Raw genomic sequence first — 15,081 nt, forward strand, 5'->3', positions numbered from 1 at the left:
TACAGAGAGAAAAACAAAAAAAACGCCGAATGTAAATGCCCTTACTATGCTGGCTCTAATGTGTGTAATATTAAATAATTTTTTTTGGGTAAACCCCCGCTTTAAAGCTTGTAGGAGGAGTTTTCATTAGTCTCTGACTGTCCTATAAGGCTGCAGGACCCCTGACCCTCTGTCTGGACAGTGCTGAGCGGCCATGTGCAGATCACATGCACCCTCCCAAAAAAAAAACCTCTCTAGCAAGACACATCAAACTGAGCATGTGCAGAGTGTCTCCAAGGCTCTGTACTATCAGGAGATGGATTGGGGCAGTGTAAGAAGGGGAAGATCAAAGAAGACCGGATCAAACAGCCTTTTTACACAATGCGCGGGATTGACCCTTTAGGATCCACAGTGAGTATAACAAGCATGCTTTACTATGTATACAGACTGATTTTACTGTTGTGGGTTTAGTAACACTTTAAGTACTGTCTAATGAGTGAGCACACACAAAAAGTAAATGGAGACCTGTTAACCTTTGGGTTTTGCCAAGAATATGAGGCACCAAATGCAGGAGATGTTACAGATGAAGAGGCCAAAAGCCAGGATGAGACGATCTGTACAGCAACGGCTGAGGGCGCGTACAATGAGGAAACCAATCAACATCTGCAGAGATACCATTGTTAAATCACCTTTCATAATAAACATGTACGGGTAGCTATCATCAAGTATAGGGATTCATGGGCTGGAACCACACGTCACCAAACTGACAATTTGTGTATGTATAGCCAAACATTTATTTTTTTTAGTTTTGGATAGAGTAGGTAAGGGTTAATGTTCTGTTGTCCGTGCCCTGTTGGGGAAAATTCTCTTCACTTTCTGTGCAAGAGATGCAACATGAAGTGAAATGAAATCTCTCTAAACCGAGAGCAATTCCCCTCTTAAGCTGGATACACACTATACAACTTTTGTTGTTCGATTTCCTTTAGATTTACCTATTTATCAACTATGTAGTGCAAAGGCCTGACTGATTGTATACAAATTGAAAAAGTGTTTGTAAATTTGACCTCATATTATATGGTTTTGGTAAATCAAAAAAAAAAAAAAAAAAAAAATGTATCCAGCTTTAGACAGCAGTGACCCAAACAGGTGCGTCCATGGGAAGGTTTCCTCCCACCTCCAGTTCTGGATACAGCTGTAAAAATGTAGATTTCCCAACACTTTCTGCCTTTCAGGGTGCATAAAGAGGGTGTATCTCTCCAGAAGGGATGAAATCCCTCCTCTATCCAAACTTAGAAATAAAACTGGCTATACATACACAAAGTCCCAACTCAAGCCAACATTTTGTTTTAGACGGAGCTGGAATCTCAAATGTTTACCGCGCCTGTGGTTTCCAATCATTTCCTCATCCAGCAATAAAAGCCTGACAGAGGTTCTCACTAGTTTCCCTGTCTATCCAAAACAAAAAAAATCATATGCAATGTAACGTGTATAAAATAGGCCTTCCCTCTTCTCCCATTTCTGCACGCAACACAGATGCATGCTTATGTCAAGAACAATAGACTTTATATAAGTTGAAACGCGTTGGGTTGACTTGGGGGATATGCAATTTATTTTAATACATTTCATGTATCCCTGCAGTTAATGTATAGTGTAGGAATGGTATAATAACAGAATGCGAGTCTAGACCAGCCAATTTTAAACCTGTTGTTCAATAATAAAAAAAAAATCAATTTTTTATGCACAAATTTGTAATTGTGCGATTTCTATCGCTACAACAAAGGCCCATGGAACAGTGGCGGCTGGTGAAGTTTTAGGATGGGGGGGCGCAAGACCCCGCCCCTCCACGTTTGGTCCCTCCCACTTCTCATAAGATTCGAACTGTTAATGGCGCTTCATAGGGCAATGGTGGCCGGCGCTCAAAAGAATTTTAAGTAAGGGATTTTTTTTTTTTTTTAAGTTTCTTAAAGGGGCCACTGACATTTTTTTTTATATATTTATATATATATTATATATATATATATATTATATATATATATATATATATATATATATATATATTTTTTTTTTTTGTGCCTACAAGAGGGGGGGCGGTGCTCGGGCGCCCCCTATGGGCGGGCCGCCACTGCCATGGAAGATATCTTCTGTCTAATGTCAAGAACAATGACCAGTAAGCATTTTGTTCAGTTGATAGCCCCCAACAAAACAAAACATTATAATAAAAGGGAACCTTGTGTTTAAAGAATAACTGCAAGCAAAAGAAGAACTTTTATGTAAAGGGTGCTCTTAAATAGTATTTACTTTTTAAATGCCGTCACTATTTAAGGAGCCGTTTCCAGGTGCCAGTGAAGTCTCTTGTTTGTACTGCAAGTCCTTTAACTGAAGATCTCGGTTATAAAAAAAGAGCAAGAAACGCCTCAAGGATGACAGTACAGTATATTAATGTTGTGGGGTGGCCACCTCACTAATAACATCCGCACTCTAATCCCCATTGCTGCTAATAGGAACCTGCAGTTTTTCCATGGAGATTGTCCAGCAACTTAAAATACTGGGAGCATTTAACCACTTAAGACCCGGACCAAAATGAAGGTAAAGGACCAGGCCCCTTTTTGAGATTCGGCACTGCGTCGCTTTAACTGACAATTGCGCGGTCGTGCGACGTAGCTCCCAAACAAAATTAGCATCCTTTTTTTCCCCACAAATAGAGCTTTCTTTTGGTGGTATTTGATCACCTCTGCGTTTTTATTTTTTGCGCTATAAACAAAAATAGAGCGACAATTTTGAAAAAAAAACTGCAATATTTTTAACTTTTTGCTATAATAAATATCCCCCAACAATATATAAAAAAAAAATTTTCCTCAGTTTAGGCCGATACGTATTCTTCTACCTATTTTTGGTAAAAAAAAAATTGCAATACGCGTTTATCGATTGGTTTGCGCAAAATTTATAGTGTTTAAAAAATAGGGGATAGTTTTATTGCATTTTTATAAAAAAAAAAATTTTTACTACTAATGGCGGCGATCAGCGTTTTTTTTTCATGACTGCGACATTATGGCGGACACTTCGGACAATGTTGACACATTTTTGGGACCACTGTCATTTTCACAGCAAAAAATGCTATAAAAATGCATTGTTTACTGTCAAAATTACATTTGCAGTTTGGGAGTTAACCACAAGGGGGCGCTGAAGGGGTTAAGTGTGACCTCATGTGTGTTTACAACTGTAGGGGGGTGTGGCTGTAGGTCTGACGTCATTGATTGCGTGTTCCCTAATATAGGGACGCACAATCGATGACAGCGCCACAGTGAAGAACGGGGAAGCTGTGTTTACACACAGCGGTGTCATTCTGCCGACGTATATCGGCGTTAGGTGGTCCTTAAGTGTTTAATGTAACAAATGCATGTTGTACCTCTTATGCCCTGTACACACGATCGGGCTTTTGCCCGGCCAAACTAATATCGGAATTCCATCGGAGTAAAAGTAAAGTAAACTTCGATTGAATTCCTCAGAAAAAGTCTGATGGGGCATACACGCGGTCGTAATTTCTGATGGAAAAAGTCTGTTGGACCGATCCTGTGTATGATTTTGGTTTCATCAGAAAGTAAAAATAAATAAAAAATAAACAAAAAAAGATTTTGGATTTCATGCCTTTGTTCTGTAAAAATAAAATGCTGTGTGATCTAATGCCAGCCATGCCTAGGTGGTGATTTAATGACAATGCAGCAGGTGTCTGTAAAAAAATTGAAATATATTCTTTAAAACCTATTTAGCCATTTTAGCAAACACAATGGGTATTATTATTATTATACAGGATTTATATTGCTTTACATCATCAGGGAAGACAGTACAGTTACAATACAATTCAATACAGGAGGGTATAATGCTTATTGGTGGAATATCAATGTGAGCCCGACAAAAAAAGTAGCAAGTCATATACAAACTTATTGCCTAGATCAAATCCCAAAATGTTGTACGCTTTTATATTTTGTAACTTTTAGCTTCATCTACAAAAGGCACAAAAGTGCTGTCTACGTACTAGGTCTACCTAGAACTTGAAGGAGCTCTTATCATTGGGTACCCAATGAAAGTCCACGCAGTTGCAAACAGATTCGGTGTACTTAGGTGTGGCCAGTCAGTTAATTTTTAAACGTGCTCACCATAAAACCTCTTTGTTTTATGCAAGATATTTACTCAAATGCTAACAATATTTAGGAGTGTGACTTTCTTTAGGATAAGCACAAGTGTCATACTTGACAAATATGCTGATATCATCCTGACACTGACTACACTATGGGAAAGCTGTCATGTGAGCTGCCAGTTGATATTTACCAAAGAGATGGACCTTGACCTTACCTGCATTTCATCCTAGACATTAGCAAAAGCAGCGATATAAAAAGAGTCACGTATTTAATGGTTCCTACTATTGCTTCCCATCTTCTTATCTTGCTAAATGTTGGCGATACACCTTTCAATTACGTCACATGATTGTTTAACTAGCTAGCCTAACGCTGGGTACACACTGTCCGAAAATTGTCTGTTTCATTGGGAACCGGACGACTTTCAGTCAGTGTGTATAGCAGTCTGTCTGACAGAAAATGGTCTAACAACTGACTTGTCGAAGGGCCATGCTGGAAAACCAGCATCCCATCAGAGTTTGCAGCCAATGGCTGTGAGTGCCTATTGATGTATTCTGGCTGAGGGAGGGTAATCCTCATTTCAGAATAAAATAGCACAGGGGATAAATCGACACACTAACATCGCTTGTGTTGACACGGCGACCTGTCAGTTTTATTGTGCATAAAAAACATGCAGCTTGTACCAGGCTTGGGTGGGTGCAGCAGAAATAAAAAAAACAAATAATCAGCATAATGGGCATAAAAAAAAAGTACAATTAACAGGATGTGTCCCTTGTCTCCATTTCTCTTTTGCTATGTTGAATTTTCCTCCATCCATGCCTTCCCACCACCGTAATCTCCCAGTGTGATTGGGGTTAATAGAACCAAGGAGGCAGTCACAGGCTCTCATAAAGTGTGCCCGACTTAGTGGTGCAACGGATCGTCATTGATCCGTGATCCGCACGGATCAACAGCTTCGGATTGGCACACACGTGATCCGCAGAGCAGCTGTAACAGCTCACATTGAAATTGTCTCCGCTCTGCTCGCACTCACACAGCCCCGCCTCCCCCTAACCCCGCGCTTGTGATAGACAGAATGCGGGTCCAATGCTGGGATGTGTTCTAAAAGAGGAACAGTATTCCTTCTCACCACCAGGTGGCGCTGTGTGTGACCGCCCTGCTCCGTGTATGTGGCCAGGGAATGACATAGTGGGTTACAGCTGATGGCAGCTTCCTTGGCACACGTGTATGGAGATATTGTGGGATGCGGGCAGTGTGCCCAATTCTACCAGGACCTGGGGCTCAGTTCAGTCTCTTTGGTGGCATTGAAGCTCGAGGAGTTTGTAAAGTGAGTAATGGTCAGCCAGTGCCATATAGCACCATTCCCTGCTCACCCTATATTCATATTACACACATACTGTATCTAGCTGCTGTGTGAGGCAAGCTTCCATAGTTATCACTAATTCTATAGAAGACAATCAGCAGGACCTACTACAAATCATTTGAACAAGTTACATTTAGGTAATCCATTAAGGCCAGCTTCACATTTGTGCACTGTAGGAACGCATGCAAACTCACACAATGCATTAAAAAAAATTATTTTTTCAGGCACACAGCACCCCCCATGCACACAAAGTGTGTGATAAAGTGTCATGCGTTTTGGTGTGCTACGATTTATAAAGCATCATACACTTGATGTTTTCAAGCTGCCCTAAGCGTGATCCACAAAACTGCTCTGTTGCACCTGCATAGGTGTGAGTAGGGCCTGAAAAGATCAATGGGTAAAGAGCAGCGGGCAGTGTTACCGATCAGATTTCAGCTTCCTGGGTCTGAATCTGGGAACTATTGAAGTAGAACTGAACTGCTGTCTGTGCACCAATTAGGGTTCTTTCACATGTGCGACAGTACCCTGTGTTTAAACACTTACCTACGGGACACTTTCACCCCCCTTCCTGCCCAGGCCAATTTTCAGCTTTCACTGCTCACACACTTTGAATGACAAATGCCCGGTCATGCAATGCTGTACCCAGACAAAAATGATGTATGGGAGCATTTTGCCTTCTCTGTCAAATATAATGATGAAGGAAAGAGGTTAGTGGATAAAACCGTGACGATGTGTTTTTGTCTTTTTTTTTTTTTTTTGCTGATCCAAAAAATTATACGATCCGTGTCTCTGATCCGAGAAACGATCCGAACCGCAAGATTTTGGTCCGTTGCACCCCTACTGACTATGCTCACTCTTTCCACCCAGGAAACTGCCATTCATAGAAGCTACAGCTACAGCTTCTATGAATGAAAATCAATGTAGGGCAGGTGGATGATTGAAAGGTCCACCCCCTGGACGATGCAGAATGGTCCAGAATATGGACTACTTAATCTTTGCCCAATGTTACGGCGATGGAAACAAATTATAACGTTCTAACCCGCTTTTACCTTGTATTTGGCCACTCTGACAGGAACACTTTCGACCATTCAGTCCTCTGTTTCAGGGGCTGTAAAGATCCAGGTACATACCTGCATATATGGTGGACATGCCCAATAGCCAAATCTTTTTGGGGGAAAATCTTTGAACTAGCCTCCGAAATGTTCCAAACGCCGCTATCACTAGACCCTTTTATAGCATTACTTAAATCTGAAACTTGACCATTTAACATTCTCCCAATTTAAGCTTTTTGTTCAACTTTCAACCGCTGCTAAACAAGCGATCTGCTGTTCTTTCCTTGGCTGTGCACTTTGCACTCATTTCCTCACCATCATTCTGTACCAGCAGCACACTGTGTGCCCTGAGCATTACATTACAGCAATTTCAGGCTACCCTAGTGCGCTTTTCTGACAGAGTGATTTACTGTGCCATCAAGCAGAAAACATGCAAAAAAAATTCAGAGAGGCGGGGGGGGGGGGGGGGGGGGGGGTTAAGGGGCGAGGACAGGACATCAGCTGCCCCTCTAGGCATGACTGGCCAATAAGAAAAATGGGAGGGCGTGGCTTAGGAAAATCGCTGCACAGCAAATTACTGCCTTCTGGGATTCATGCCAAACATCTCCCAGGAGGCATTGTGGAGGGGGGATGATGCACTCAGGGCTCGGGCCGCGGCTGGAGGAGATCTAGAAAACTAATAAAAATATAATAATTAAAAAAAAAAAATAATAATATATGCCAAATTCGTTTAAGGGGACTGAGCATCAGGGGATGAAGAGGAGTTGAAAAAGAGGGTGGAGCTCCACTTTAACAAAACCGAGAAACCACACTTTTATTCATACAGGTAATTACTGTGCTGAACCGCGCTCTGGTACATGGAGCGACCTTGTGAACTTACCCTCTATCTAATCTTTCCTTTCCCCCCTTTCTCTTAGTGCCGGTTCACACTACAGTGACTTTGGATCCGACTTGTGTCGCCCCAAGTCGCGCGACATGAGACATTCCGTTCTTAATGTACACTACTGAAGTCTCTCCGACTTCAGAAAAGGTTCCTGTACTACTTCAAAGCAACTTGTACCCATTGATTTTAATGGAAGTTGCCTCCAAAGTCAGCTCACTGTCTCAACTGAAGCAACTTTACAGGAAACTAAAATAGTTTAGTTTACTCAGGCAAACCCCTCCCTCCCACAGAGCTGATTATTCTGTGATTGGCCACAGCCAAAGTCGCCTGGCCTGGAGGCAACTTTAAGTTGTGTTGTAAGTTATTCCAAGTTGCTTTGCAAAGTCGCGCTGTAAGTCGGGTTGCCCCTGTGTGAACCGGCACTTACCTTTCTTCTTCTCCTTCTTTTTTTTCTATTATGAGTTAATTTATAATATGTGTTTATATATATCAGCTCAATATTAACACGTTTGACCTACACATGTACAATTTCTTAAAGGATTACTTTTATTAGGTATTAATAGTTACAATACTTATACTAACATGATAAAATAACATAGAACAATTAACTATATGTATGCGTTGCAATTTAGCACTAACCGGAACATACTATGTTACCTACATATACATTTGTTATTGTTTAACAAAAAGCTTGTCTATATATCCTTATACATGTAAAAATTGTTCTTTCATTCTATTGTGTAATCAATAAACCTCTTTGACAAGGAAAGGTCCACCCCCTCCATTCATAGATAACGTTTCCTTCATAGAAGCTATATCACGGCTTCTATGAATGGCGAAGCTGGGCTTAAAGGGCGGGTATAGTCATGCACACTTGAGAGCATGTGACAGCCCCTTAATTCTATTAACCCCCAATGTACTGGAATATTATGACAGAAGAGGGTGGGGGGCATGGATGGAGGATGATTTCACATAACAGAAGAGGCATCAGCAAAAGGGACACATCCTACTGACTTGCAAGTGATGTCACTGCCGATTTTTGCCTTTTTTTAGCCTGCACTAGGGCCCTCCATACACGGTTTAGCAGGAACCAGCTGAGATTCGAACTGTTAATGGACAGGCTGAATGTACCAAGTTGATCGATCAACTTGGGTACAAACCAGCAGGATTCTCTTGTGATTATCGTTAGCGGCTGCTATAGATGCTAGCAATAATCGCCGTCTTCTCCCAGAGGGGACAGCTTCCCCCCCGCCCCCCCTCAGAGTAGCCAGACAGTGCAGATGGACAAATCCCCCTGCTGCCCTATTGTATTCTGACAGTTAGCACCTGCGGCTGTCAAAATACCCAAAAAGTGTACTGCATCTCATTGGATGCAGCTGCTGTTCAGCTGAAAATTTTCCAGCAAGCTCCAACGTTGATTGAACAATCTTTTGTCAGACAGAACAGAACCGGAAGGGCTCCCCACTTGGCATCAGGAACTGGTTGAAATTCACTCAGTGTATGGCCAGCTTGACACACCGGGGGAGATTTACTAAAGCTTGTGCACTCAGAATTTGGTGCAGCTGTGCATCATAGCCAATTTCTTGTTCAATGAAGCTTTGGCCCTATAACCTGAAAGCCGATTGGTAAATTGCACCAGATTTTGCACTCCTCAGTATATAATCCCCCCATGCTTGAGCTTCCTTCTCGAAATTTGTATGTGAGCACTTACAGCCCAACTGAAACAAACAATGCTTCTAATTTGAAGCATTACTTGTAACCTTCCTGCTGTTTCTGCTGTCCTCGAAGACAGGATGAAGAGCCTCCAGAAACTGAAAAGACTCATTGTACAGGTAGATTTTCCATCCTATTAGGACATATTTCTGTGGGCAGAGCAAAGGAAAGGATTAAAGTAACTCACAGAATGGGATGGGGATCATGGCAGGTCCAGAGGCGTATCTAGTAAAAATGGCGCCTATGGCAAGCAATGAAACTGCGCCCCTGTCAAAACATTTGAAACCTGTCTCTTAGATAACCTAAAGGGGGTGTCGTTAGAGTCTGAGATGAAAGCAGGAAAGCAGGATGGAAGGACAGCGTGCCCAGATCCTACACCACAATAGCAATATGTGTATTCCAGAGAGTTTAAAGAGGAAGTAAACCCGGATGGCGGCCATATCTCTTGTCATGTGACTGCAGTCAGCTGACACCTGTGAGGGCGGGGCATTCAGTACCACAGACACTGATTGGCTAGGACACGGTGCAGCCCCTGCTATCTCTGTAGCTGGCTGTTACATCCCTCTCAGCATTCTGTGTGGGCAGCACAGGACGAGCCAGAGCGGTTCATCTTTTTTTAAGGGGGGGGGGGATATCACAACTCAGTCCAGTACATCCCTGCCTAGGACAAAAACATTTTTTTCGGGAAACTACCCAGGACGGCCATAGCCTGGGAATCTCCCAGCAAAATTTTGACTGTTGGCAAGTATGCCCTGGTAAGTGCCTTGCTGCCCAGCCATTCACAAGCGCCCCCTTCAGATGGCGCCCATGGCACTTTCCATATCTGCCATACCCTAGATACGCCACTGGGCAGGTCACAGTGTTTGACCAAGGTGCAAGAAGATGGGCAGATTGCTTCCTGCCCACTGCTATAGGTGATATCTGGTCAACACTAAAGGTGCTGGGCACGGCTGAACCATGCTTTAATCTGCCCCCCTTCCTCCCTTGCTGGTGTGCACTCAGAGGGCTATAAGAAAGTGTTTGCAGGCAAACTTACATAGTCTCGTCTGCCAGCCAGAACACAGTGATCCATGCTCCTGTGCACAAACCATACTGGACCACAATGTAACAGTTTTTGGTAAATTTCTAGGTATTTTGCCAAAACACCCCTGAAGATGCCTGGGCACCCTGGCTGAAAAAGGCTTCTCTAGAACAGTGGTCTCAAAGTACCGGCCCGCGGGCCATTTGCGGCCCGCGGACCAGTTATAAATGGCCCCCAGGCAGGGCAGAAGTGGGGGGAGCAAAAAAAAAAAAAATTTTTTTTTTTTTTTTTTTTTTGTGAGCTGGCGCTATTTGGTGGTGAGCCGTTGGTATTACAAGTTATTACCACCAGATGTGAGCTGGCGCCATCTGGTGGTGGCCGCTGGCATTACAAGTTAAGCATTACAAGTTAAACAGCAATTCTAATGTCATTTTACACTATTTTCACTGCCATCTTATTCCCTCTAATTAGAACCCCCAAACATTATATATATTTTTTATCCTAACACCTTAGAGAATAAAATGGCGATTGTTGCAATACTTTCTGTTACGCCGTATTTTCGCAGCGGTCTTACAAGCGTACTTTTTTTGGAAAAAATTACACTTTTTTTAATTAAAAAATAAGACAACAGTAAAGTTATCCCCATTTTTTAAAATATTATGAAAGATAATGTTACGCCGAGTAAATTGATACCCAACATGTCACGCTTCAAAATTGCGCCCGCTTGTGGAATGCCGACAAACTTTTTTACCCTTTAAAATCTCCATAGGCGACGTTTAAAAAAATCTACAGGTTGCATGTTTTAAGTTACAGAGGAGGTCTAGGGCTAGAATTATTGCTCTCGCTCTACCAATCGCGGCGATACCTCACATGTGTGGTTTGAACACCGTTTACATATGCGGGTGCTGCTCGCGTATGTGTTCGCTTCTGCGCGCAAGCTCGTCGGGACGGGGTGCGTTTTCTGGCTCCTAACTTTTTTAGCTGGCTCCTAGATTACAAGCAAATTTGTCAAACCCTGAGTTACATCAGTGCAGGTGGTAATAATGCGCTTTAATAATAACTTTTGGACTTTTAAAATATTATTTATATTTTTGCTGACATTGCTCAAGCCCTGTTTATGGACTGTTTATCACCAGCTTTTTTTTGTTACCCATCACAGTTATTTGGGTGTTGTGTTACACATAATATTTTGCACCTTTTATCACTTTATTTATAGTGTATTTCATCACATCAAGAGGAACCTCTGGAGTTATATGATTTGCATTAGCACTGTTATTGTTCACTGATCACTTTTACTTTTATGCCATTTTGGTTATACTGTTTTAAATCACAGTCATACCATCTTCCATTCCCTTTCCCCACCTGTCCATTCACCCGTCCATCCACTACCCAATAGCGCAGCACTACCTTCCCCAATATCAATAATGCGCTCGCTGACACCAGTGCTGGGGGTTAATAATGTGTTCGCTGACACCAGTACTGTTGTTTTTGAAGTTTGAAAGTTTGCATGCGGCCCCCCATGGCATATGAAAACTTGTCTTGTGGCCCTCAGGTAATTTGAGTTTGAGACCCCTGCTCTAGAATAATAAACTTTTATAACACGATTCAACACATGCATTGAATCACGCAAATCACATGATACATAAATCCTTTAGCCTCATTACCCTTCGGGTGACATCATTATATTACAGGCACAAGGTTGTAACATATTTCTTTATCCAATACCTGTACTATATAACCTCCCACACGGCACTAATCATATGCCATCATAAAAGCTGTCTCCTAGATTACATACCTCAATTCCACAAAGGAAATACAGCAGCGAATTTTCCAGATCCTGGAATGCGAGATATTTCTGTGCAAGTGGTGTGACCAGAGTCTGCAGAGGAATACAGCAATAGGTTAGATCCCATTTTTCTTTACTTGGAACTCAAATTCTGTAATACTCACTTCTAATGCTGTCTGATTAAAGAATGTCACAAACTGAGCTGTCAGAAGCACCACAATGTCCTCCCGCAGCAGTCCTACAACAAGTAACGTTGGAAAAAATAAATCTACCAGGAAACCCTACTTATATGGGATTTATACGCACAATGTTCATGTAATATGAGAAAAGTAATATAAATAAATATATTAGCTCTGCGGATACTTTATTAAAGGGGTGTTCCAGCCTTTTTTTAAGTTTATTAAAAGTCAGCAGCTACAAAAAGTGTAGCTGCTGGCTTTTAATAAACAGAAACTTACCTGCTCCACGGTTCCAGCGACGCACCGGCCGGGGCTCCGCTCCTCGCCCCCCCTCGCCGGCCGGCGTCTTCATTCCTAGTGTGGGCACCCGGCAGTGACAGCTTTCGGCTTCACGGCCGGGCACCCACTGCGCATGCGCGAGCGGCACTGCGCATTCGCGAGTGGCGCAGCGCCATCCGATTGGACAGGCGCTCGCCTACAGGAGGGGCTGCAATTAGGCGATTAAGCTATTCGCCTTACCAGCCCCTCGGCGGAAGGAGGAAGTGGGACAGAAAGTCTCACTTCTCCTGACCCCCCCCCCAAAAAAAATTACATGCCAAATGTGGCATGTAAGGGGGGAAGGAGTGGATTAAGCTGAAGTTTCATTTTTAGGTGGAACTCCGCTTTAAGTAAAACATTTTTCAACTTCAATTTTTTTTTCTTTTAGAACAGCCTGAATGTGTCATGCCATAAAACAAAAAAACAAGAAAAAAAATTCTGATCCAAAATATCAAGGTGTTCGTTCCAAATTGTCAGCCATAAAGAATGTCTGTGTGGCTGATGCCATCATCTACATTTTGCAGCTAAAATCAAGACTCATCAGACCAGTCAATGGATTGTTCAATAATCAATCAATTTTGGCGACCCTGTACCCAATGTAGACATACACTAGATTACCAAAGGTATTGGGACACCTGCCTTTACACGCACATTCATTTTAATGGCGTCTTAGTCCATAGGGTTCAATATTGAGGTGGCCCACTCTTTGCAGCTATAACAGCCTTAACTCTTCTGGGAAGGCTGTCCACAAGGTTTAGGAGGGTGTCTATGGGAATGTTTGACCATTCTTCCAGAAGCGCATTTGTGAGGTCAGGCACAGATGTTGGGTGAGATGGCCTGGCTTGCAGTTTCCACTCGAATTTATCCCAAAGGTGTTTTATTGGGTCAGGACTTTCCACCCCAAACTCGCTCATCCATGTCTTTATGGAGCAGGAACAAAATTGTTTCTGGACAGCCGCACTCTGAAAAAAATTGTAGCCTTTATTCAAAAAAGGACAGCACTACAAATCACAGCAACATAAAATCAAGCTATGACTAAGCACTAGTTTCAGTGCGAAACGCGTCAGCAGTCGGGTTTGATTTTATGTTGCTGTGATTTGTAGTGCTGTCCTTTTTTGAATAAAGGCTACAATTTTTTTCAGAGTGCGGATGTCCGGAAACAATTTTGTTCCTGCTTTGCCAAGTGCATTGCCTGCACCTGAGTTGTCTGCAACGGAGGATATTCATCTGGGTTCCCACCCGGAGTGGCTATTCCCTTTTCCCATGTTTTTATGGACCTTGCTTTGTGCACTGGTCCAAATCATTTGGTGGAGGGTTGATATTCGGGGTTGGGCTTGGCCCCTTAGTTCCAGTATACCAAGACATTTTGGACAATTTCAAACTCCCAACTTTGTGGGAACAGTTTGGGGATGACCCCTTCCAGTGCACAAAGAAAGGTACATAAAGACATGGATAAGCGCGTTTGGGGTGGAGGAACTTGACTGGTCTGCACAGAGTCCTGACCTCAACCCTATAGAACACCTTTGGGATGAAAAAGAGTGGAGATTGCGAGCCAGGCCTTCTCGTCCAACATTAGTGCCCAACCTCACAAATGCGCTTTTGGAAGAATGGTCATACATTCCCATAGACACACTCCTAAACCTTGTAGACAGACCAACTCAATATTAAACCCCACAGACTAAGACTGGGATGCTAATAAATATCAGGTGCGTGTAAGGGCAGGCACCACAATACGTTTGGCAATATAGTGTATTTTCCTGTTCTGACCTGACAGCTATGGAACCTAGTGTTGTTCAGCATGCTCTTCAAACTATCGCCAAACCTCCTGGTCATGTCTGCATTCATTTTATTTTTAGATGCATCTATGGTATTCATTGACTGCCTATTTTATGTTAGCAAGCAGATACACCAAATAAAGTGGCCACTGGATTCAAGAGGTTAGACAGACGCATCCATACTAAAATCCAAGTCAATTTATCTCACAGTGTAAACATTTTATAATTCTGTGCAGTCTTTAAAATTTAAATAGAGAGATATGTTTAAGTCCTTTTTATAAAAGATATGATTCGGCTACAGTAACATAAGGAGACACCTTCAGCATAATTAGTTATGCTGGCCACGGATGGGTAGTTTTATTTTTCCGGTTTAGCCAGCTGGCTGAACAAAAAAACAAAACAAATTACTCCATCCATACCAGTGAGGTGGATGGAGGAATACCCTCTGCCAAGATGTATTCTGAGAGTGGCACTCGCTGCTATCAGCATACACCTTTTTAACAGCTGTAGCTTTAACCAATCAAACAACTGACTTTTACTAATCAGGGGTGAGCGCACACTGATCAAAAATGTTCCGCTCTTTGCTGAACTGGATTAAATTTAAAATACGTCTAAGGTCAGCTTAACACTAGTTAGAATATGGGCATTGTTACCATTATATATGAGCTAATAAGGATATAATGACTTGGGCACCTTGAGAGACTTACTTTTACAAAAACCCCAATATAAGCTGAGCAATATCATGGTGAAGAAAAAACAGGGTAGGAAATGGAAAGGTATTATGTCATAATAGTTTCCATACTTATATGTAAAAACCCTATCAGCAGTCTTGTCAGAGCCATTAAAGTACATTTTCCATTTTGGATAGAGTAAGGGAGC

At 42.3% G+C, this 15,081-nt stretch overlaps 1 protein-coding gene across 1 annotated transcript in view; it reads right to left on the reverse strand.

Annotated features, from left to right (window-relative positions):
• Positions 1-15,081, reverse strand: part of LOC120936946 (major facilitator superfamily domain-containing protein 8-like) — a 61,170-nt gene that overhangs the window by 7,533 nt on the left and 38,556 nt on the right. The window contains exons 8-10 of the mRNA XM_040349777.1: positions 12,095-12,168; positions 11,940-12,023; positions 513-642 (exon numbers count right to left, since the gene is read on the reverse strand). Of these exons, the coding sequence (XP_040205711.1) occupies positions 513-642; positions 11,940-12,023; positions 12,095-12,168 (288 nt within the window). The remainder of the gene's footprint in view (positions 1-512; positions 643-11,939; positions 12,024-12,094; positions 12,169-15,081) is intronic.

The sequence above is a fragment of the Rana temporaria genome, chromosome 4 (genome assembly GCF_905171775.1).
Source record: "Rana temporaria chromosome 4, aRanTem1.1, whole genome shotgun sequence".
Classification (NCBI taxonomy): domain Eukaryota; kingdom Metazoa; phylum Chordata; class Amphibia; order Anura; family Ranidae; genus Rana; species Rana temporaria.